The sequence below is a fragment of the Arctopsyche grandis genome, chromosome 2 (genome assembly GCF_051622035.1).
Source record: "Arctopsyche grandis isolate Sample6627 chromosome 2, ASM5162203v2, whole genome shotgun sequence".
NCBI classification, from domain to species: domain Eukaryota; kingdom Metazoa; phylum Arthropoda; class Insecta; order Trichoptera; family Hydropsychidae; genus Arctopsyche; species Arctopsyche grandis.
In genome coordinates, this window is record NC_135356.1 from 13,294,603 (window position 1) to 13,322,268 (window position 27,666).

At 31.8% G+C, this 27,666-nt stretch overlaps 1 protein-coding gene across 1 annotated transcript in view; it reads left to right on the top strand.

Moving 5' to 3' along the window:
- SLO2 (slowpoke 2) overlaps window positions 1–27,666 on the top strand; it is a 197,198-nt gene that overhangs the window by 133,607 nt on the left and 35,925 nt on the right. Inside the window, exons 2-9 of the mRNA XM_077443774.1 lie at window positions 12,411–12,490; window positions 13,339–13,438; window positions 14,316–14,514; window positions 18,243–18,317; window positions 22,128–22,211; window positions 23,228–23,322; window positions 23,649–23,832; window positions 25,779–26,006. Coding sequence (XP_077299900.1) covers window positions 12,411–12,490; window positions 13,339–13,438; window positions 14,316–14,514; window positions 18,243–18,317; window positions 22,128–22,211; window positions 23,228–23,322; window positions 23,649–23,832; window positions 25,779–26,006 — 1,045 coding nt within the window. The remainder of the gene's footprint in view (window positions 1–12,410; window positions 12,491–13,338; window positions 13,439–14,315; window positions 14,515–18,242; window positions 18,318–22,127; window positions 22,212–23,227; window positions 23,323–23,648; window positions 23,833–25,778; window positions 26,007–27,666) is intronic.

Genomic DNA, 27,666 nt, shown 5'->3' on the forward strand with positions numbered 1-27,666 from the left:
TGGGTCATCATAGTCATATCCTTCTTTTTATTTGAAATTGGTATACTCTTTTCAGCATTGCACTGCATACCTAAGTAACTATTTAAACAAATGACTGCCGCTCCAAATCCAGATCTTACATCTTCTATACGTTTGACGGATCATGTGGGTCTGCCCAATCAAATCCCTATTGTTTTAAACGAGTTTCCTCTCTTTGAGAACTATCTACATTGAAACCCCATACTTAACTCTTACATGTTCTCTACAACCTGATACTAAGGTGGGGTAGATTTGACTTCATTAATTACAGTCATATCCATTTTAATATATCAAATAGGTATATTCCTAAATTCTTATGTAACTACCTAAATATATGTATAACTGTCTACCTAAATAAGGAACTAGGGTCTGTCTAAGTTCATTCCAATCAAATCCTTCTTATTGTTTTAAATGAGTAGCCCCTCTTTGGGCACTACATTGAAACCCCATACTTAACTCTAACATCTTCTCTACCACCTGAAACGAAGGCATATGATAGCCAAACTATTATTGTCCTTTCATGTGGGTAGATTCTCATGAGCATTTAACACATAACATCATATGATCCATTATATTTGAAAGTGGTGGAATTTCAATTTTCATTTCCTAAAACACTATTTCTGTTTGACTTAATTCACAAATAGCTATCACTACTTTTAATTCGATATATCCAGAATCTCGGAATAGCAAAACAAACATATAACAAGTCAGCATTATTTTTAAATATTGTAAAACGCAAAACATTATATTTAATATTTTGCGACAAATGTATTTCTCGAAACGAAGAAAAGTGAACTTTTGCCTCTTTTTTTTTACTTGATTATAATCGAATCCTACTTATTTCGCCAACTGAGCATCTTCTCATTTCGGAAGAAGATTGAGATTCCTTATTTCGGAATTCATTCACAAAGTCCAACAGATTAATGTAGTAATTTGCTCTTGAGGCATAGAGGAACATGTATAGGTATAAGACATACATACATTGTACTGAACTTTTGGTCTATAGAAACGAATTCTAAATCGAGTGTGCCATCGATTAACACCACTTCATACAGTTCATTCGTTTTGAAATTGCAAAGAAGTGTCGTCGGGGCAGAAATTGGACGAACGCATGCCACCATCTGAGGAGACGGTCAGAGGTGACCACAGACCGCTAATAAGACATACACTGATTAATGGATTTTATCTTGGTCACTTGCGTGCCGACGTGCGTGACAGCCGTCTCCAACCAACAATTGGTTACAAGGTCGCTTATACGCCACCACTTACATATTACCTACATATGTATATAATATTATATTGGATATACATTCATATGCATGTAAATATGTACATATTGCGTCCTTATAGTGCAAAGGCGATAATAGTTTTGTTCCTGTTTTCATATTATATCAAAGAACAGTGATGACATTTCAAAATAACGTCACCATTATTTTGGCAATATAATGTTCAATGATAACAAAATCCATATCAATTGCTTTCCAAAACTATCCATTGAAATCTCACCGGAAAAAACAATAAAACAGCGATTCCCAAACGGTGGGTATCCTGAAATAAAATACATGCACAAAATGCTCATTTCGTAACACTGATAAATATGCGCACAGACGTATGTACACCACAATGCGCATGCGCGGTCTGTCAAATGATATCACAATCACTGTTTGTACAGACGACACAACGAAAATGCGTAGCTTTTTAAACGATGGTCACTATTTATCAAGTGCACGAATGTGTCATCATAAAAAATCATTTCGTTTATGATACTTATGATTTTCTAGTTGTTTTACCCGGCTTCGCTCAGTATTTGTAATATAAACAGCGTAAGCATGGTGAATATAATAGTAAATAGTCATTGATTTTTCATAGAAACTTTCTTTTGTTTACAAAGTTCCCAACCAAAGGTACTTATTAGATGATACTTTTCCAAACGTTGAATTAGATGGTTTCCAGTGCCTAATATTTTTATATTTACATTGCATTAACAACATATCCCAGTAGTTAGCGTGTAATGCATTCAACTGAGGGATCATGAGTTAATTCCCTGGCCCGGTTTTGCTGACTAGACCAGTTGCTGGCCTGGGATATGTATATGAATCCGGGTTGATCGTTTCCTATCATAGTTTGCCCAATTTCAATGTTGAAACGGTTCCACAAAAATTGACAACCTATCCTGTCTATCGCAAATTCGAGTTTATAGCATCTCGAATTTTTTGATTATGATATGAAAATATGCTACCCAATTAGTACTATCGAAAATTAGTATAATCGAGTTTGTCCATACATGTTTATATGATATATGTATATGTACATACATATAATTGTTTATCGATGTCTGTAATTGGCCAGGAAGAGTGCAATGGGTTTACCTGTTATCCCTTCCTGGTATATACATATTTATATGTATGAAACATAAGTATCTAATAAAGGGAAAAAAAATTAGAAAATGGAATACTTGATGAAACATATTTTTTTCTTATCTGTGACTTTCGAGGGCTTTCTCCTTATCTGTGATTTTCAAGGGGTTTTTTTATTAAAAAAATTCAATATGAGAAGTACAAATTTGGTCAAAAAAGGTTGGGACCCGCTGCACTAGAAGCTACCTGTTTTAGTACTGTACGTCATAATCTCTTCGACTAATTTTTAAAATTTAAATTCAGTGATATTTTGATAATTAGATTTTTCGTACGTACTATGATCAATTATAGTTGCGAGGTAAAATCGAACCTTCTGTAAAAACTTTCTTCAAATAATATTTGATTTATTATATATTAACTCTGAAATGTACTCGTTACGATTTGTATAAATTACGTAATAAAAAGACATATACATATATATATATATGTATATATATATATATATATATATATATATATATATATATATATATATATATATGTATATATATATATATATATATATATATATATATATATATATATATATATATATATATATATATATATTTAAGTCAAACAATAAAAAGTTAAGTATATTATACCTACATATTCGAATTTTTTAATTACTAGTACATGTTTTAAAATGATATATATATATATATATATATATATATATATATATATATATATATATGTGTGTGTGTGTGTGTGTGTACATACATACATATGTACATGCGTATATAAGAATTGTTTCAAATCAAAATGGGATATTGTAAAAAATATAATTTATATGTACATAGTTTACCTCTAACCTGACTTTTGCTCTACGAATAATAACAATTATTTACAGTCGATAAACATATATCATTGGAAATTATAATACTATTAAAGATAAAAGAGGAAAAGTTTGTTTCGCATTTTGAGATGTAAATTTTAAAACAACGATAAAATCGAAAATTGCGACTTTTAATTATACTTTCTTATGACAACCTTTAACATTAAAAAAGCTTCGTTAAATTACCGTCAGTTGAAACACAACTAAATCAATATTTGAACCGCTATATTTTAAAGTCCAATTTTGAGTTCCAAAACACTATTTCAGTTTGACATTGTTATCACTACATTTAATTCGATGTGTCCTAAATCTCAGAAAAGAAGAATAAACTTTTTACAAGCCACCAGTATCTTCAAATATTGTAAAATGAAAAACACTATATTAAATTTTTTGCGAGATATCTCTAAGAGTGAAGAAAAGTGCACTTACGCCACTTCTCATTTTTTTAATTAACCTACAATTATAGCATTTCGACTTTTTAATATCAAATTCTATTTCTATTAACTAGTGGAAAACTTTAATTGTATCGAGGGATCGTTAAATAAAAATATCATTGGTTTTAAACAATGTTCTATGGCTCTAACCAATCGACTTATTTTAACAAATAATTCGAAAAAGTACGTTTTTTTTATAATATAATTATATACATACTAGTTTTATACCCGTTGTGTATATGTATATATATATATATATATATATATGTATATATATATATATATATATATATATATATATATATATATATAATTCGCTTTTTCCGCTGAAGCCTAGTGATGTACACTATAGAGATTTTCCGTAAGGAAGTTTCACATGTGTGTGTATAGTGTAAAACACTCGATATATTTGTTAAAGAAAAATTAACACATTGCTTATTCCTTGTGGAGTGTATCCTTCCCTCGACATAATAAAACGATTCGAAGCGACACGGGTGATGAAAATTCTAAGTAATTTATAATCTCGTTTTAAAAGCATCCGAAGATTTCTTGACATAGCTTTCGTAAAGCCTAATATTTAATGCCGTTTTGGGCATAACTGGGCGGGTTACGAATTTATCCTTACGCATTTTCTTTGATGTGTAATATTGCCGTGTCGCTATTCCGGATTCTCAAATGCGTGCTTCACATTTAATATTAATAAAAATAAAAAGTGGATGCTTTCTTTGATTTACGCAATAACAAAAACACATGAGATCCTTAGCAAAAATTGTATATTTCAAAAGAGTTATCTTTTGTCGTTGTAATCTAGCCTAACGTAATTTAAAACAAATATTTACGTTATTTGGTCAAATTTCACGTGGGCCTCACACACAAAAACACACATACATTTATATACTACATACGATATAAATATACATATAAGTATATAAATATATAATAAGTGAAATTACACTGGCGTTTCCATGAATTCATATCCGATTATGTATCCACCGTGTATAGTTATATTTTCACTGCGGAAATTAATTTGAATAGTGAAATATAGTATATATGTAATATGTATATATAATAAGAACTCACTTGAAAATTATTTTATGAAATGCTTTACAATTTGATACTGTATTGTAAAGCGTTAAGACTGACGAACTTTTGGCCGAATGGACATTTTTTTGACGGACTATTGGCCGAACAATAGGCCGACAGACATTTGGCCGAATGAAATTTTCAATTGTTAAAATTTATCAAAAATATCAAATTTTAATGAGGTTGGGGATTTTTCTGAATAATATATCTGTTTTCAGCGAGTTTAAAGTACATAATTTCGATACACAATCGCCCAAATGTTCGTTCAGCCAAACGTCCATCGACGAAGTATCCATTTGGCTAAAAGTCTGCGAACAAGACATTCGGCCGAAATTTTTAAGTGCTTAAATTTATTTCTAATAATTTTTAAATTTATTTCTAAAATTTTTACAATACCCTTTTTCAATATTAAAAATAAATTGAAACAAAGAAAAATTAAATTTGGCTATTGTCCGCTCGGCTGAAAGTCCGTTCAGCCAAAAGTCCATCGGCCTAACGTCCATCGGCCAAATGTCCGTTCGGCTAAATATCCGACCACACTATTTCGACTATCAAATTGGTGACTTTTTAAATTTGTGTTTTAGTTTAGAAGAACATATGTTTGTACATATATGTATCAGTGCTTCCCAAACAGGCGAATCAAATAACTTGTTTTCGAAATCAAATAATATACGTTTTCAATATTTTGCCATACAAATCGTCTTGTATGCCACTAAATTCGTCTTATGTGATATAATTTAGTGTAATCGGAATTGATATGATCAGTGATCGTTCTACTATAGTTGATTTATAGTTGATTCTACTGTCACATTCGTGGAATGTGTTGTGACATTGAAATGAAATAAAATTATTTCTTTATTTTTTTAATTATTTCTTATTTAACTATATAATATTATTACAATATAATTAAATGCAAGATATTTAATAATATTACTGTAAGTTTTGCCGTCCATAACATGGCGTTGACAATTACTTATTACAATTAAATATTAACTTCCATGAATATAAAATATTTAATTAAATAAATTAATAATATCAAAAACTAACGTATTTTATGTTAAAATTTTATTTATGTAAATATTTCAAAACACGAACTCAAAACTTACAAAATATAAAAGTCAAATTCTATCGACCGCTATACGTATGTATGTACATACATATGTACATACAATGTTGTGTTTCTTGACCAAAATTCAATACGAAATTGAAACGAAATGTAATTGGCCATCGCGTGTCGAGTGGGGGGTGAATTCAATAGCTTGTAAATTTTACATAAGTCTCATGCTATGTAGATCGATTCAACAATAATGTCATTTACGACAGACTTTATTAAATTAAACTTAAGACGTGATTAAACTAAATGCAGCCAGACTCAATCTGAATGAATGTGATCCGAAATTTTATTTAATGTGATCAAACTGATGATCTGATTTAACGTCATCGCGCCCGACGTGATCACACTTCATAAAAGTGATACTCAATGTGGTCGAAATGAATGCTAATGTGATCAGATTCGAATAAATTGTAATTGGGTACTCCGACTATATTAACAAAACTTAATTAAACGTTATCTACGCGGTCAGACTTGAATAATATAAAACTCATATAGCTGATACATTTCAAAAATAAAACTTGATTGATTTTATTTTCTATTATATTTTTTTTCCTCAATGAATATTTAACATTATGAGATTACATACTGATAATTGCTTTTAATTTGATCAGAAAACGCTATATTCCTCAAAATTCAACTTAACACACCGACGACAAAAGTTTCATCAGAATTATCATCACGAATAACGTCATCATATTCGTATACATATGTATGTATGTACTTACATACATACACGAGAGAATACATGCTTCAAAAGGAAATATAATAGCGCCTTGATTGGTATAGACATGCAAGGTTAATAAGTCAAAGCTACACATATATATATATATATATATATATATATATATATATATATATATATATATATATATATATATATATATATATATATATATATATATATATATATATATATAAAGTTTGGAAACCGCTGCTCTAGAAAATCGAGGTTTTTGTGAATTTATTGCAAACCTTGAGGTGTATTGAATTAAAGTTTCATATCTAGAGGCTTAAGATTAATATCAAGTCATATGTAAAATTCGGTGAACACCCTTCAACCGGAAGTGACAGTTTACTCTTGTTCGATTTTTCTTCTAATATGTTTTTCGACCCTTTAAATATATGTATATATGTACTCTTCACAAGAAAATTCAAGTATAATTCTTGTGTCAATTTGATCAAAAATTATCAAATTTAATGAACTGGAAGTGAATTGTTTTCTATAATTTCATTTTCAGAAATGTCAAAAATGTCGTAGCCACGCGATTTTTTCCACACCACTGAACGTATTGAGCTGAAAATTTATATTTTTATTTTTATTCAGTTGATAAGGCTATGTTTAGAATTCGTAAACAGAAAGTGGTAATTTTTTTTAAAACAATATCTATGTAATTATTTTATCTTCACCTTTTTAATTATTTCTATATTCTTGATATTTTATGTTTGTAACATTTAGAGATTCTAAGTAATAAAAAGAATTATGAACAAAATCCGACAACCGAAAATAGAAGTTTTGTCTTGTCTAAGTTTCCCTACATTTGTATAAAATTGCTCACATAGCCGACGTGTGTGAACGTGGACATACATACATACATACATACATACATACATACATACATACATATGTACATACATATGTGTCATTATCGAATTTGGATATTTATACTCCTTATATAGGCTTTTCACTCCAAATTGACCCTTTTTCATTTCAAATCGACATTGTAAATGAAAAAGATCTTATTTGAAATGAAAAAGGATCAATTTGGAATGAAAAACCTATATTCAAATAGATAAAGTCGTGGATTAGTCACATCCGACACTTTTCGGCTATTTGAATTATAATTCCATTCATACATAAAAGTGACATTTATTTCAACCCTTTAAATGTGTGTGCCCAAAAACAGCATAATCCTTGTATCAATATCATGCGAATGTTGATCACATCCCAATTTTCTTACACATATGTAGTGAAATGTCATCAATTTTAATTTAAAAAAAATCCACGAGAGGGCTCCACTATCTGCTTTGCTCAATTCACGAAAAAAGAACACAACTCGTGCATACATACATATGTCCATATTTCATAAAGTATGCAGACATTTTTGAGTATTTGACATGAAATGAGCAAGTTCACAGTGCATTGCGTACAAACATACATTTGTACTCAATAGAGAGACACACCGTCACAAATTAACACATTGACAGCTAGTGAGTGAGTGGCCCACGCTTTGAGAGCTCTTGTGATCCGAGTAGTCGCAGATGGGGCAGTGAACGGGTGTGTTTGACGTCATTGCGCTTTGGAAATCATGACCACGTCCAGCCGGCACAGCTCCTACAACTGCCTCACCGGTTGGGACAGCTACGATCGTATACCGAGGTAACACGTAACCCTCATATGTATTACATACCTACATACATACATACATACATATCTAGTATGCGGTCTCCAATTATTTACGATTGTCATATTTGAGCTACTAATATCAAATTTGTAGGTTAAGCGATACTTTACCGGTAGTGAGTTCGTGGGCTCGATTCCCAAGAGTACGAGTACGATCTGAACGGTTAATTAATCCAGATCGACCGCCTCCTGATGTACTTTTCCAATTCATCCGACGTAATTGCTGTTGTGATTTTATCGAAAGATAAAATCGAAATCCCTCTCTCGCGAAATCCCGTTAATTAGCATACGTATGCTTGCGGTTTGTAATTAATATCTATGTATTCTGACATTTCATAATGCCATGAAACAGTGGCTTATATGAAAAAAATATATAATTATCAAATCGATGATTACGAGTACATCTATCGTTGATTGCAAGATCTGAATGGTTGTTAAATTCAGATAGACCGATTTTTCACTGACGGTTTCAAACTTAAATTGACTACCCACTCATTTATTCTCACAGATTCAACTGTATTTGTTGATTGTTGTAATTGTATGATTGTGGTTTGTAATTTGTAATGTAATGTTACGCCATAGTGCCTCAATATATCGAAATATGGCAAGTTGGCGTTTTTATATTTTAAAAAATCTATTTTTCCGGCAGTATTTGTATTTAAAATAACTGATACCTGAAAGAAGTTGGTCGATGACTTAGACCGTCAAAATAAAATTGGATCACGAAAAAATTACGATTTTCTTAAGAGATTGCTTCCGCCATAGAAATATCATCTGTAGTCTTTCATTATAATAATACTAGTGATGGTTTCGGAAACAAATTGATACATCATTCAATAAAGTTACAATACGAATAGTAATAATTAATCGGATTCGGAACTGAAAGAGAAATCAGGAATCGGAACTGAAACAGGGATCGGAAATCGGAAATGAAACATGAATCGAGATTCGGAACTAAAACAGGAATTGGGAATCGGAACTGAAAAAGGAATTGAGAGTTTAAGATTCATCGATGCCTCGTTAATTTCGAGTTTTTCAGTGTCTGGTAATTCAGCGACTTGTGTAATAAAAATGCTGCATTGCTTATAATTGGCCTGGAAGGCGCATTGGGGTTTAGCCGTTAGGCCTTTCTGGTATATATGTACATATGTACGTATAAAATAAAAATAAAATAAAATATTGCGAACTCTGATCTTATATGAGAATAGTGTAACTTGTATTGGTGGAATAAATAGCATCTCAAATGTATAGCACAATATTTGTATACGAAAAGAATTGTCTGCGGCGCATGTTCATATTGTATGTATATCGTGTTATATAAAGGCAATATTTTATTTTCGTTATTCTTATCTCATAAATATGTCTGCTTAAATTTTGCTGCCCGGGATCGTTTTGCTGCCCAATGACCCATAAAGGTTAAACAGACCTGGACTACACAATAAAAAACTATAATTACATTAGCATATTAGACGAATGGTGTCCATTTTTCTTGATACCACAAAATAATCCATCAATGCAATTATACGCAATTACGTCTACATATTTAGACAACACAAAAGTATGTCAACATAATCAAATATTTGAACCAAATATATAGAATATTTCATTCTGGCCAGCGATTGATTTTGAACTTTGTCACATTATATACTTTGAAACACTCTTATACCTAGAAATATGTACAGTTGTACACATTAAGGTGTGTTTTCGTAGTCCCAAATAGTTTTGTATAAGTCCACCGACACTTTATGTGCTTAATTTTGAATTGGATTATAGATGAGTTTGGTATTGCATGTGAAAGCTTTCATCGGTGCAGAATATATGTTTTGATTTATTGCAACATCCAATATAATAAATTTTGAAAAATCGTCTAGAGAAATTTCTTCCATTAATCACACCATCGCTTACGAAGCTTCTAGCAATTTATTTACATATTATCTATTGACGTCGTCATATTTATACTCGTTCAATAAATCATTTTAAAATAGTGTGGCAGACTTGAAAAGTTCAAAAGGTGACCCCACGTTTGAATTGAAATATGTATGTACTTCATATAATATTTTATTTTGGGACACGTTGCATGGGGGGGGGTCAGTCGGCGAGAATGAGATCGAAGGCGAAGGCAATTTCACCGGTTTGTTTCGGTCGGAAAAGTGGAAAACCCTTTTCCCCGCACAATTCTGCGGGACAATGAGAAAATTCTGGTTTCAGCGTTCCCAAAGGACACGCACGTACAATTGAATCGTACGAAAAAAATACACAAAGTCAATTCGAGCGATGATTGTTTTTATTTTCGCATTTCAACTCGTTCGTGTAATATATTTTTGACGAATTTTTTACGCCTCTGCAGCAGCTGAATTCGAAACCTACATACATACATATACCTCTATATATTTTCCTTACATACAAGTATTCATTTTCACTTTGAATTTCCAATCATTTTCAAATTAAACCTTTTTTATACTAATTTGAACTTTATGTACATACATATGTATGTGTATTAGTAGATTAACCACATCGCAAATTAAAATTGTAAAAACAATCGACGATTTTTACAAAAAAAATTTACAATGCCACAAACATTTAGTTTTCTGAACCAATATTACATTATTATTATCATTTTTTAGATTTAAGTCCCACCGAAATTGATTAACATATGTATGTATGTAGTTGAACGTCCAAACTATTATAGCCTCCCAGAGATAGACAAAAACTGTTTTGCAATATTAATATATACATGAAATTTTACTACGTCATATTATTAATTCTATTTTTTTAATCTTGTGATTTAGACCATTGTCATTATAAGAAAAACATGTGCATATATTTACATATGTATAACAATGATTTAAAAAGAAACGATAAAATCTTGGAAAATTTAAAATGTATGAACATCAACCGTCTAATAACGGGCTAATCACCCATTAATATTCCCAAACTTTTTCTACGACGGAATATTGGTTTTTTTGCAATAAAATAAAACTGAACCGGATGTTCTGACAACAAATAAATATTTATTTTCAAGCGTTTATCACATAAAAACCTTTTTTGTAGCTAGTGGGCCGTAAATTTATTTTTCTTCATTAATGAAAATTTTTTTGAACATCACTTTGTACAAATCTGAACCAAAATGTATTGGAAAGTATAGCCTATCACTTACCAAAACTTCTCCAATAGCTTTTTTGGCCGTCTAAATTCAACTCCCTACACCGAACGATCAAACGGCAGATATTTTTGCAATGTAAATACGGAGAGAGTGTAGCAATTTTCGATTCATATTGCCCGTCGTTTTTGAAACCCTCGGCTTCCCCGACATCAACCAACTTGCCCTTCCTTCCTGCGTTGCATATTTATGAACAAATTTCGAGTGAATTTATTATCACCACTCACGGCCGTGAAGGTGTTGATTAAAATCGGGAAGCTGGCGCCAATTACCACCAGCAAACCTAGAAGACTTTATCAATGTTTCAACGGGGTCGAAACCTTTGCGAAACTCGCTTTGAAGATCAGGCACGGCTAAAGCGGATGTCAAAGTCCAAAATGGACATTTCAGAACACATGGTGCGCAAATTCAGAGCCAGACTTCACCAGGAGAGTACCTCAACCGACTATTTAAGATTAGAGATTTGATAATATTAGAAATGATCACAATACAATAAGTTAGGCAGTGACATAGAGGTTTGTCTGCAAACTATTCGGCGGAAATACCTTTAGCAATTCGGCTGTCGTATTTATTGTGTAGTCCATTGCAAACAAATCGCTTGATTGTTCAAACAACACTGTGACTTCACTTTGCCCAAATTATCGACACATTATAATCGCGTTGATCGAATATGATTTTATTATTAATTTTTATGCGAGTATAAAATTATGTTTATATACCAACGAAATTTGAATTTTTCCAATATTATTCTAAAATTGCAATCGGTATACAAGTCAAGAAATCCCTCTCTCGTGGGGTCTGTCATAGTCAGAAACCCTACGATAGACTTATTTACAAGCATTTTTTTAGGTCAATAGCCCACCTTATGGGTAAGTCCAAATATTTTATCATCAACGAGCAATTAGTCCCCTATGTGTATACGTTTTTATGCAATTTTGTTTAATTTTTATTTTTTTATCTTTACAGAGTACGAGTGGAATACTACGTCAATGAAAACACCTTCAAAGAGCGTTTACAACTGTATTTCATAAAAAATCAACGTTCCAGTAAGTATTTAACTTATTTGATTATTTTATTTATTTTATTATTGACATTATACAATTGAATCATGCTTCAAAAAATACAACCCAGATTCAATCCCTGGCTGTCCTGCTGGTCAGACCTGGGATATTTGACTCCAAAGTCGAACATTTCCTATCAGAATTTACCAATTCATCTGATTTTATTGAAACGTTTACAACAAAGTGGCAACCCTATCCTATTTTTCACAAAATTTGAGTTTACAGCATCTTGAGTTCGCTGATTTATAAAATGCTGCAAATTTGTCCATAGATGTCTTTATAATTCTTAATCATTATTTTTAATTGGCCTTGAATACTACTTACAATACTTATGTACATATGTACAATGTTTGACCATAAATGTCGTGTAAAATAAAATAAATGTGTGTATACCTATATAAATAAATAAACAAATCGACGATTGACCTTGAGTCACATACATACATACATATGTATGTACATATGTTATATCCAAAATCTGACCAGGGAATTTCCCCCATGACCCCACACTTGAAAGCTTTACAAGCTAACCACTAATTTATGTAAGTAAGTATATTAACTGATCATTTCAATAAACTACCCACTGAGCATACATTGTAATTGCTGACTCAAACATACTGACCGGATGTATTGACAATAAAGACCGAAATGGCTAAATTGAAAGATTCCGATGCACGCAAAAGCGTGCACAATTAGATTTGGAAAATAATACCGAAATTTTCATGAAAATGAAATACGCACATCCCTTGTACATGTTGGTTTTATTTATAAAACTCCCAGATTGCGCCTTTTGAATATTTCATTTAACACGCGTTTTCTTTTCATTGTTTCAGGTTTGCGGATACGGATTGCGAATTTATTTTTCAAATTGCTAACATGTTTCCTGTACATATGTCGGGTTATGTGGGACGGCGACCCTACATTCGCTGCATGGTAATATTTAATTTGCAAATAATTGTTTCCCCCCTGTCCCTCCCTCTTTCCGTCCGTATTAAAATAATTTAATACACATTCATCCTTTTCAATTCTACGAATATTGCATTTCTTTCTAGGAAAAAAGGACCATTATATAATACATTAGAAACTAGCAAAAACAAATACATGCATACGTTCAAAATCTGTTAAATATTTTCCGGAAAACTTCCATGAACCCCAATGCGGGGTTTTCAAAGGTTTCCTCCCAGTAGATGGAATTGAGCGGCAAAATTTGCGGCAAATTATACATACGTGTGTTTGGGAAGTTTTTTTACTAATTACAAAAGTAAAAATCAAATAGAATTTCATTTTAATACATAAATATTAATGGGATGTTTGTAAGATGGGCCCCATAGCATGTTTTTTTCCCCATCAAATATGCATTCAGTGTGTTTTGTAAGCAAAAACATTCTGAAAATAAACGAGATGAATTACATACATACATATGTTATGAGCTTGAATTTGGAAAATTTGCATTATACTATAAATTATTGTCAATTATAACACTTGTTTTCATTTAAAATAAGATAATATTTATTCGAATTGCAAGGCTTCAATCTAATGCGGTTTCCTAGAATGGATAATTCCTTGAAATTGAATACAAGTTGACTGATATATATCTTCGTCCTTCTCAGAGATCGTTCCATTTATAAAGGCCCACCCCCCACCCAACGATGAAGTTGCGCAAAAGCGACGATCACTACGTGCTCCTGGCGTGCGCAAATTTTCCGTGGAGCGGGGGTGGGCCTTTAAAAATGGAACATACAAGTAACCTATATTACTTCTAACCTACTACATTCATATATATGTATGTACATATGTGTTTTTACATTAGTTACGGCTGTACACCCGGCAACAAAACTCGCTACGCGGTTTCGGCGAACTTGACAGAGGAGGAGTTTCGAGAGCAGCCTATCATCAACTGGGACGCCATCACTTGGGTGGAGAGACCGCTTGTTTTGTGGATTTTCCAAGTCATACTGGCCATCATCTCCCTGACAGAATCGATGCTTCTGGCTTACCTCGGTTACAAGGTAAGTTAGTATAGGAACAATATCGAACCGTTCCATGTTAAACCCAAAATAAAGAACGCGAACTTGAAAAAAACGCATATAAAAAAAACCATACACCAAAAAAATGCACGCATATAAAAATAGTCCACTTAGAAGTAAGTCCACGACGAATTGACTGGCAACTAACATTTGTCTTAATTCATTTTTTGTCATAATGAAAAAAACCACAAAAAAAATTCATAAGATATAGTTATAATAATAATAATAATTTTTATTTTAGACAATAGTGTGAAAAATGCAATCCTTATAATGATACATATGTACATATGCATATTATCAGGAAAAAATCTTAATAAAAATTTCCGATCATTCTTCGAAGTCATAAAACAATACATTTATATTGTTAAACGTTTACCATGCGTGGTCTCAAAACTAGGTCACTGATTTTGGCGCCCCGACATAAGCGCGAAGACACAAGCGCGCCGACATAAGCGCGCAAAACGAAAAAACTAGAAAATGTGGACCATTGCTTCTAGCACACCGAGTAAATTCTAACTACGAGGAATGGATTAAGCTCGTGGGTTTGAGGTGCCATTGTACATACATACATACATATGTACATATATTGTAAAATTAAGAAAGAACAAAATAAAATACTATTCATCTATTTTAATGCTCACTAAAAATTACTTTCTAAATATTTTCAAGAAATGAGTATGTTTTACCTTCAAAATCCTTTTTAAACTAAAATCCTCGTTTACTTTATAAATACTAGTGGTTCTACGCGTCTTCGCTTGGTATTTGTAATATAAACCGCTTAAACATGACTAATCTAATAGTAAACATTTTATTAAATTTATTTGAATAGTTTTATTTTATATAAATTTATTTGAATACTCATTTGTTTTTTTTTTTTATTAAATTGACTGTCACGAACAAATAATATATATACATATATATATATAGACATATATGTCTCTTTTGAAATTATATGTATACCAGAATCCGGCGGCCCCCTCCCCAGCGCCTTCACCCCAGGCGCCCCCCCGGAGCCTTCGCACCCGGGGACTTCAAATCCTTTGAATCAAAAAAAATCGAATCATTTGTTCGATGACGTCACGGATTTACGAACGAACCAACCAACCAATGTTACATATATACATACAAAGTCTCTTTCGAAAATATATATTAGATTGCGCGCTTATGTCGTCGCGCGCCCTTACGTATGTTATACATATATGTATGTATGTCGGGTCACCCCTTTTTACTTTATTTAGCTAAAAAACACGAGATAAGATTGTGGTGGTTTTTCGTACGCCTTTATAGGTGTTTGGTTTTTTCGTGTGCGATTTTATCAGATCACCCATTAAAGAGGTCACTGCTATCTCTTTTTTTTTATTTCGACCGTGATCGCTCTCGTCGTTGGGAACAATAGAGACGAGTCGAAAGTTACGCCTGTCGTAAGTTACGCCCTCTGCGTGTGTCATACTTTAAAAGTGTCACGAACGACCGTCGCTCTCCCGACGGACAAAAGGCGAATCTCTCCCCCACTTGCTCCACTCCATTTTAATTTATCAGATTAATTGAGTTTAAATTTGGACGTTGGCTGTTAATTAAGTACACCATCCGGTATACTCTAAAAGCCGGCTCGATAATTACTTTGGGATTGCACGTAGTTATTTCGGTATCAGCTTCCTTTTTCGACGCGACCAATGTTTAAATGAAACCAATCTATCTCGCCATTGTCGTGCTGTTATGTATTTATAAAAATAATACATACATATGCATGTATGTATGTATGTACATACATACACATATTAGGACAGCAATGCTGAACCAATGGCACACGTGACACTAATGAAGTGAAACTTCATTACGCAAAATCCACATACATACATATTTGCGAAATATTTTTTAAAGAGGAGGAATAAGGGTGAGGGAATGCGCAGTATCAAAATCTATCTCAGAGTGGAAAAAGGGGTGTGTAACATGCCGTTACACGTTCAGCTGCATAAATACAATTCGCTGTACTGCGACGAAGCTATCATTTAAAGGGGGGAATTCCAATTATTAAAATTAAACACTTCAAATTAAATATTATTTGTGTTAGAAATTTTATTTACAAAATGAATCAATGAAGAGTTAATAAGTAAGCTTTTTTTGTGAAGATTAATTACTATGTACATACTCGTAGCTTTGGAAAAATCTTGGCAATAAATGCTTGGCCGTGTGTACGACAGTTTCACTGACCATACGTCATTTACTTAATAGGAGATTCTTTTATTTCACTGCTCTATCCTTAAGATTTAATTATTTTCTAAAATTTCCCTTTTGTTCTTTATTTTCTTGTAAAGTCGACTATCACTGTTTCACTAGGACAATCCTACCGACGAACTTTAAAGATCGGTTCTTTTTTCTGCTATATAAATATTAGAGGGATCGAAGATCGAAGAATAACGACAAAATAACAAGCCCTGCCAATATGGGTGGGTTGAAGTTTTTGGATATTTCACAGAAAAAAAATAATTAAATAAAAATCGTTGAATTTTCCTTATATCTCCCTGGATCTAATTAATGCCCCCATTGAACGAGTATTTTCATTAGTGAACAATATGTTGACCAATGAAAATACCGAATTAGCAATAGACACATTAAGAGTTTGAATTTATACCAAATTAAACTATAAAATGGGCAGAATACGGTTTTTTTTATTTTTAAAGCACGAACCAGCGTTTTTAAAAAAGACCATTCTTGTGAAAAATATCAAAAATAATATCATTTAAATTTCAAAACTTTGTATGCTAACATTTTGTAATAAATGCTTTAAACTTTTTTTTAAGTTATAAAACGATTCTCATCGTAACGATAGTTATAGTTTTAATGAGCATATTAATATGCTCATCGTAATGAGTGTTATGGTTTTTTTTTTTTAAATTACTATTCAATAACTTTAAGTTCTTGACTGAAATCTTGGCTGAAGTGGATTCGTAGGACTACACATTTTCTAACATAAAATATCAATCGAAAATCAAATTTCCAAGAATTATTTACTGGCATCAATGTCCTGACAAGTTTCATTGTCGGCATAATTTAAATTACCAATAGTCACGTTTGTGGGAACAAAATCTTATACAAGTCACCGAGTCATCATCACTGTAATCATTATTTACAGCCATTATCCATCCACTGCTAAATGAAAGCCTCTCTAACAGGCTCTGTTTTGAACAACTCTCATCCATCTCACCCCACCCATTTTTCTAATTTCATCCACCCTTCTTCCTTGCAACCATTTCTTAACCCCTTTATGTACATTCTCTCGAGTAACATCCCGGCAATTCTTTCGTCCGCTTTTCGTCCATTCTTCTATCTATGTATGTATGTGACCCTCCCATTGCCATTTGAATCTCTTCACTCTCTATATCAACTACCCTTACCATACGTTTTAAGTGCCATAATACCTTTGCCATCCAATTCAACCATTGTTACAAATAATAATTTCAAATAATTCCTTAAAATATCAATTGCTCGAAATAAGATATTAAAAAAAAAATTCAATAGTTTAAGTTGTGGTTTATCTTATTAGCCTTCTCCATATGCAAACAGACCCCCGCGCAATAATAGTTCGTTATCCTCACCCTACCCAATTTATATACGGATAATGGTCTTATCGACGCGAACCAAATCGCACCCTAATTTCTCAATGTAACAATTATTATATGGATTTTCTTATCTGGTTTATCTATTTTCAGGGAAATGTATTACAACTCGTGATGTCGTTCCACTTCACATTAGAACTCGTTAACACAGTACCGTTCGCACTCACTGTAAGTATAATTTTTGTTATATGTATGTATTTACGATCATTATACAAAATACACTGATTGATTGAAAAATTATGATTTGGAAATTTTATTTAACATTTGATTTCATCAACCATTTTCTTTAAGCTCTACATCGTTAACATTTTGTCCTCAAATACAAAAATATAACATTTCTATGATTTCACGAAAAAGTATTTATGAATGCATGTTGCTCCTCAACCATCAGTATATAAACAATAAAATTGATTGACGTTCAATTTGTATTTATTTATTAATTGGAAATTTATATTTGGAAATTTATATTGGAAATTTATAATTGGAAATTCCACTAGAATATAAATCATACTGAACAAAGAGTTTAAAATTCATATTGATCGAAAATATTATAATGGAATATTCCAATTTGACAACGTTTTCGTGACATAAACATGTTTCTACATATATGTATTTGTAAATTTCAATTTCTTCTTATATTCTATTTTATAACCTTTTTCCAATATTTTAATACTATAGTTTAATAATGCAATGTTCTACATATTTTTGTCATGTTATAGCCTTTATTCTTTTCTTTTTCATTTGTTTTCCTTATATTTATCTTTTTCATTTTTTTTTTATAATCTTTGTAAAAATCTGTTATTGGACTCGGATGTTACATATATTATATATTTGTTTTTTATACATATCTATGTACATCCTGTCGTCTGTTGATTTTTCAATAAATAAAATAAAATAAGATAAAAAAATACATACATAGTACATATGTAGCTCAAAATTACGTAATACTGTGATCAAAATGAGTTGGAAATTAAAATAAAAATAAAATAAAGTAAATGTGTACATAACTACGTGATGAAATACAAATAAATTCAATCAATTTATATAATTAGAACTAAAGATTGGGTCATTTATTAATAGCAGTTGGTCGGCAAATTTTAAATGAAATGATCAAAAAATATTTGCAAATATCTTATGATAAGTAAATATATATGTACATATACATACTTTAATTGATCAAAATGTCTAGTATTTAAAGCTTAACTGATCTAAATGAAATATTATACTGTCAAATCAAAATTTAAGCAGTGATACGGTCTATTTTTATGCGATAGATGTGTTCCACGGGATACCGCATAAAAATAACGGCTTTCGTAGAAAAAACAGGGATGCATTCCACATTTTTTTGGATAAAGTAGGGAAGCATTCAGCGTTTTTTTTGGGCCGCATTGTGCTGGCAACGGCTCGAGTTTGCACAAAACAAGGCCGGTTGGGCTTACCTTCCTCAACATCGACACGGACACGTGACAACGCCACCTTGCGACAAAATACGGGAAATACCGGATTTCATACGTATATAAACTAAAACAATTATATGTAATAACGACCGAAATTATAACTATTTATAACATAAAACGCATAAAAAAGAGACCCGAATGTACAGTGAAATTGAAAGCCAATTTAAATTGTTTATGTATAAAAATAAATAGGATATGCTTACGGGTAAATCATTTCCACGAGTTTAATTAAATCTCCTACCTTCACTGCAACCTAAAATTTTAAATATTATATTTTAAAATTAGCACACATGTATTATGTAATAAAGTTGCAAAAATGTTAAAAATAACCAGCTGTATGTTGTCTCTATAGCAATAGTTGAGCACCTTAGCCAATCGTCTTCTTCAATTTACAATTAAAAATATTGCACACAATTTAACAAACACTGACAATTATTTTTAATACCATTTAGAATTAAATTAATTCTTTTTTAAAATTTCAATTCACTCCATACGAAAGCAAATGAATTTATTTTTCACACGCGAAGGAAAATTTCAACATGGCTAAATAATTAAAATTCTCATTAAAAACACGCAATGGAATCACTTGTATCACAAATAATATTCACTATGCTGCGAAGTACATATTTGCAGATTTAATAAAACTATAATCGACACTTGAATCGCAATTAACTTTCTTGAAAGCTTTCAGCTTCATTCGCGAATAATATCATTGTATTAATTGATACTGAATTGAAACGTCAAATATGTGCGTACAGTTTTTATCTAGTGCAAGGTTCGACTGTTATTCGTCGACTGAAATTGAATAAAATTAAACAAGTGAATTAAATTTATGAATTTCATTTCAAATGTTATTTGTTTTGGCACTTTTCCACCATTTATTATACATAAGAACTGACCAGAAACGTTCAAATCAATATCATTCAAAAAGCTGCTTTAATCTTGCAGTGATGTGTATTTGCAGGATTGCCGCCTTTCGTTATCTGATTTTCGCACTAGGAAATTAAATGTATTATTGAAATTTCAAACGGAAAGACGGTAAGCCACCCGAGCATCCGAAAGAGTCTCAGATTTCAAATTCGAATTGTTTTATATTCAAAATGCGACTTCGCATCGAACCTACCCTATTTTTTATACTTCCAATCTGCCGTAATGAAATATTATTATATATTTCTTCGTGTGCTCGGAATACAGATGCAATCATTTCACGTTCGAGCTTTCAGTGCGAAAATCTAATCGCGGGAAACACAGCTTAAGCGTCTAAACTCCTCTGAAACTTTGCACTTAAACACTTCGCAGTTACACACAGTTTGAAAATATTTTACTGCAAGCGAAAACTCTTTTGCGAAACTCTATCGTCAATTTCCTGTCAAACAAAAAAGACCCATTTTAAATATATATATATATATATATATATATATATATATATATATATATATATATATATATATATATATATATATATATATATCCATTTATTTATAAACTATAATTCTTCTGCAAGGTATTAATAATTATTCAATGAGCAATCAATAAATCTCAGGTACTATAAAAATAAATATTAAGAACAAAACGTTTTAAGTGCCACTTTCAAAATAATAAATTTTATAACAACAACTTCTATAGCGTCGTCTCTCTGAGATCTCGGATTACTCTGATCATGGTGGCTGATAATGTCATCAGCTTTTTAGTGTCAACCATCTCTTTAGCAATATTCATCCAGTTAAAGATGTCGTAGGACTCAATATATCGATTAAGTAAAATACATATGTATTTCGAGACGGTATTTCAAATTTTGCAGTATATGACCGGCACCATACACTGCAAATCACGAATAAAACAAATGTGGCTCTTACAACGTTATGGCTTGGCATCGCTCATATGTTAAGAGGGCTGGATACCCAAACCTTAATTTTGTTGCCGTTCCTTTCTTGGATGTATGTATATATCGAATGAATGTATACATATATTGAGTGAATGCGACAATATATATCAATATATGTATATATATTGAGTGAATGCGACAGTTGCGCCTCGACAAGATAATACCTATTTTAAATCGACAAAATCGAGGTTTCGTATTCTCCAGTTTTCTCCTAACAAACTGGACCAATTTTAAAAAACATTTCATCATCGGTATGAGAAAGATATTTTCTATGTTTGTGTCCGTATTTTTTTAAAATCAACCGTTAAATTAGCACGTGTTTGATGGCTCTTAGCTCTTATAAAATATAACTAATCAAAAAAATTAAAAGATTGAAACATGCCTATGGTGGATATCCATAGCATATTAAAAAATAATTTCTCTGGTGCCATAATTGAGGAAGGGAGAAGTGTAATACGTTTGTATGGACAATGCGCTGGTGTCCAGCCCTCTTAACACACGCATATACAATTTACCAACGATAGTAGATCTTATAATCATTCCAAACGTATATACACAAATTTAATCACTTCAAACTCATCAATATTCATAAATGGACTATAATATGTTTTACATTTTTTTTTTTGTCTTGTACAGTTGATGTTCTCACCATGGAGGAATTTATTTATACCAGTGTTCCTCAACTGTTGGCTTGCGAAGCGCTCGTTGGAGAACATGTTTGTAAGTATTCAATAAAACAGCATTTGTAACATTTATGTATTTATATTTATGTACAAAACAATTTTACGACTCGTACGTTACAACATTCGTAGCGTGAACTTTCATACGTTACACCTACATACATATGTATGTATGTATGTATGTATGTATGTAATGTACATAAGTTAAGTACTAGGAAGTCCATTACCGGTAAACCGGCTTACTGGTAAATGACCCGAAAAATAACTATTATTATTATTATTTATCGGTAAATTATTACTTTTACCGGTAAATCAACAAAAATAATTGTTTTTTTGTCATATTCCTCCTCTTTATTTCATCTTCTTGCAACACTGGTTTGACCCAGTGCTTCATCCAAGAGAAAAAAATATACATAAATATATGTATGTAATAGAAGTTATAGAATGGATTTACATGGAAGATTAAGTAATCATTTCAGTTTCCGATGATAATATTGAAATAGTTCAATATACAACTAAATGCAGGATATAAATAAAATAAAGGCTACAGTTAGCTATTAGAAAAAAAACTGAAGTCAGTTTGAGAAGATATAAAATAAAGAAATTGTGAGAATGGAAATTACTTTTTGGATGTAATTTAATAAAAATACTTGAAAAATTAAATCACAACTATCGGACGATAGTGTGAATACATTAAGTTTTCTCCGCTACTATTTAAAATAAAAAATAAATATAATATATATTTATAATCCTTTTTAATGAATTCAATACCATTATCATGAGTATGTTACAAATAATGTTTAATAGCAAATAAACTTGGTTTAATATATTAAGTTCAAAAAAGAAGTTTATTTTTAAGATTGAAAAATCCCGTCATTTCCCAGTAAACCATTAATTTGTAAAAATATTATCGATTTACCGGTAAACTGGAAATACAGTAAATTTGACTCCCTAATTATTTGTTTTACATGTTTGTTTTATTTATATTGTAATAAGCTGTTATCTTTATAATACATCGACCTATATATGTATATAACATTTATTAAATACTTTTAGAATGATCTTCATCGCGCTATGCAAAGGTCACAATCGGCACTCTCACAACAATTGATGATACTATGCGCTACACTCATGTGTTTGGTCTTCACCAGGTATACAGTAGTTCTATACAGTAGATTTTATAATTAATAATAATTAATTCCCAGATAGTTGTAGCTGTGTAAAAAGGATCCAACTCACTTGAGCAACAATTCCAAAAAGTCAATTTAAATTAGACGCTCGACGGAAAAAATCACGAAATTCACCATAGGGGGTCGACCGGACCGAGTCTACGTGATACATACATACATACAACTTTCATCCGATTATATTTCAAGCTAATTACAGACTGTGATCTCAATCTGAATATTCTTACTGAACGTTATGATTTACTGCCTAGTTTTGAGAAGCTTCTACTGATGATTCCGACTGTTTACAGCGTGTGTGGAATACAGCACTTTCAACGAGCAGGACACAGACACCTCAACTTGTTCCAATCTACGTACTACGTCGTAGTCACGTTCTCTACGGTGGGCTATGGGGATTTCGTACCGGACATATGGCCCTCACAACTCTACATGGTGCTCATGATATGCGTAGCTCTAATTGTTTTGCCGACTCAGGTATGCCCATTAATATTACTTGTCTTGTAACATAGCATCTGAGTGTTTAAAATATGATGTGTAATTAAAATACGTTATTATTATTTAATTGGTGTACACGTATATAATTATACTTCTGGTCCATAGTTGATAGCCTACGTGTTTCTCAAGTCTAGTGAATTCTACCTCCCTGACTGAGTTGCTGTATCATTATAAATCGATAAACTAATACAAATAAAGTAAAAATTCGGGTGTGCCCAACCCATGACTTTATCTATGTATTTGAGGAATATAAGAAGGTTACAAAACAAAATTCGATATTGAACTAATAACTATGATAGCGATACAAATTGAGCGAATGTATGGAAACTTGCACAAGACAAAATTTCTACTTCCGGTTATCGGATTTTGTTCAAATTTTTTTTATTATTTAAAATCAGTATAGTTATTATACACATTAAATATCAAGAGGATAAAAATAATTTCAAAGGTCAAAATAAAATAATTAAATATTGTTTTAAAAATATATATTACTTCCGGTTTACAAATTCTGACCAAAACATTAGCAGCTCTAAGTGAGTACATAAATAATACAAATATAAATTTTCAGCTTAATACATTCAGGGGTGTGGACAGAATCCAGGCGACAACAATTTTGACCTTTCTAAGAGGAGAAAATCCCACTTCCGGTTTTTTAATTTGGTGATTTTATTTTTTATTTTATTTTAAAATCACTATCTTTATTATACACAATAAATATCAAGAAGCTTAAAATAATTTAAAAGGTCAAAATAAAATAATGAAATATTGTTTTAAAAAAAAATACTACTTCCGGTTTTCCAATGCTGACCAAAATGTTAGCAACTCTAAGTTAGTACATAAATAATACAAATATAAATTTTTCAGTTTAATGCGTTCTGGGGTGTGCACAGGATCCAGACGAAAAGATATTTGACTTTTATAAGAGAAGACAAACGCACTACCGCTTTTTTAAATTTGGTGATTTTATTTTTTATATTTACTTAAAATCACTATCTTTATTATATACAATAAATATCAAGAAGCTTCAAATAATTTAAAAGGTCAAAATTTAAAAAATGAAATATTGTTTTAAAAAAAAATACTACTTTCGGTTTACCAATTCTGACCAAGATGTTAGCAACTCTAAGTTAGTAGATAAAGAATACAAATATACATTTTCAGCTTAATACGTTCACGGGTGTTGACAGGATCCAGGTGACAACATTTTTGACCTTTCTAAGAGGGGAAAATTCCACTTCCGGTTTATTAAATTTAGTGATTTTTTTTATTTTCATTACATTAATACAAGAATTTTACTTGAATTTTTTCGTGAAGATCACACATGTTTAAGTGATCGAAAAAAATAGTGGAAGAAAAATCGAACAAAAGTAAACTGCCACTTCCGATTGCGGGATGTTTACCAAATTTTATCCATAACTTGCTATTACGCTTAAACTTCTAGATATGAAATTTCAGTTCAATAAACTAAAAAGTTTCTGAGAAAAACATAAAAAACCTCGATTCTCTAGAGTAAAACTGCTACTTCCGGTTTAGATAAAAATATTTAAAAAAATATAAGGTTATAAATATTATTATTTCTATTACATGTAAAAAAATTAATCCGATTTAGTTGGCGGCTTGGGAGATAATTGAATTCAAAAACTTAAAAAAGAGGACACCTATAAGGGGAGGTACCATTTCCGGTCATCTTAAAAATTTGTTCGATAGAGGATTTTAAAGGACTAGCCTAGTCTCTCTAGTGCAATGACAGCACGCCACTTTTAGTGGTCTAAATGTTGCTATCATTGTAGCTTCATATGCTCTAAGCATTTTCTTTGTCACATCTTCTCAGAGTATTTCCTCTTATTTTTCGTGCCCTGTTCTTCCTACCCATACAAGTGATTCTAACACTAGATTGTTACTCTAACCCCACTATTCCTTTTCAGTTCGAACAATTGGCTTTCACTTGGATGGAGAGACAGAAGCTTGGAGGATCGTACTCATCTCATAGAGCCCAATCTGAGAAGCACGTAGTAGTCTGTTCGACGACTTTGCACGCTGACACCATCATGGACTTCTTGAACGAGTTTTATGCTCATCCATTGCTACAGGACTACTACGTAGTGCTACTATCTCCCATGGAACTGGACACCACTATGAGAATGATTCTACAGGTTTGATATACACATCCAGTCCCTCCCCTTTCTATAACAGGGATTCTTAATCAAGGGATCAGTGATCAAACATGTGGATCCCTGGTTAAGCGCCAGTACGACATTACATACAACTCGTTTTATACAATACGGCTTTTTTGCAAGTGGGGGAGTTGATTAAAATTTCTTCATTTAGTCGTTCTCGTCTCCAACATTTCCTTTCAATTTTCATTTCAACATTCAACATGATGCATGCCTTACGGCGTGTGAGTACACAGACGCATGCAATCAACCGTCCATACTTGTTCAATACCGACTGAAAATGAACTTATGTTTCATCAATGCCAGCGCAACTTGATAATCATCTATAAATTTATAAGTTCTTCCGAATTGAGTGTGTGACGTGACATGATCAGTCTTAGGCGATCGATGGATGCTTTTCGCACAAAAAATGGTTCATTAATATCAATTTCTTATAAAAGTTATGCTTTGTTGGTTTGAACACTAATGACGCGGTCTATTATTATATTAAAAGCATCCTTTCAACGCCGATCTTTGGTCATGACGCACGAAAAGTTGCAAGATACCCCGACCGACTCGGAACTGCGCGCACTTCCGTTCAATTTCAACGGCGCAAACACGCGAAGCACGTGTTTTTTTTAGATAATACAGGTATTCCTCGACTTACGACGGAGATATGTTCCTGAACCTCGGTCGTAAGTCTAATCGAAGTGTGTTCACTTTAAAGCGCATGTTTTCGCGCATGCACTACGTGTGACAAACGCATGCGCTCCAAACGCACGAATGTGAACAAGTGGAGAAAGAGCTAATGGCAAGAAATTAAGGACAGTTAGTGGTAAGGGTAGATTGTCTGGAGATTTGAAGGTAAAAATACTAGAAACCAAAATAATACGCAGAATTGTATGTGGGAATGATAACAAGCGTATATCTATAACATGATCTATAATTTGAAATTAATCGAAATCAACTAACTACTACCTACCTTTATATAATAAAGGTAGGTACCTTTTAAAATAAATAAAACAAATATACATATAATATGTATGCACATTGACAACAAGACCGCGATCAATTAAAGGTTGAATACAAAATTTAATATTCTAGTTTTGATCGACTCGCGTGTTATGTAAATTGGGTCACGGTAGTGATTTATTCATCACCTCCTGTCATTATGGATGGGTCTATCTTATGTGTTTTATTGGGCACGACCGAAAGGTCAATTACGATCGATCGTTTGATACATTTGAAAAATTACAAACCACTTCGCTTCACTTGACTTCTTTTAAATATTGTATACTAGTGATTTTACCCGTCTTCGCTCAGTATTTGTTATATAAACCGCTTAAACATAGCTAATCTAATAGTAAACATTCATTTGCTTTTCTATTAAAATTATTTAACATTTTTTTCTTATTTCTTATTATAAAAAAATATTTAACGACAACTAATCAGAAATAAATTACACACACACAATGAATGGAATTTATATATAAAGAAACAGGAACTGAAAAAGGAATTCCGATCCGGAGCTGAAACGGGTGTCTGGGTCCGTAACTGAAAAAGGAATCCGGAACCAGTATTGAAATCGGAATCGATATCGATATAAATCTGATTAAAGAAACTTCGGCAGTGATACGGCCTCAGCACTCAAGCACTATTC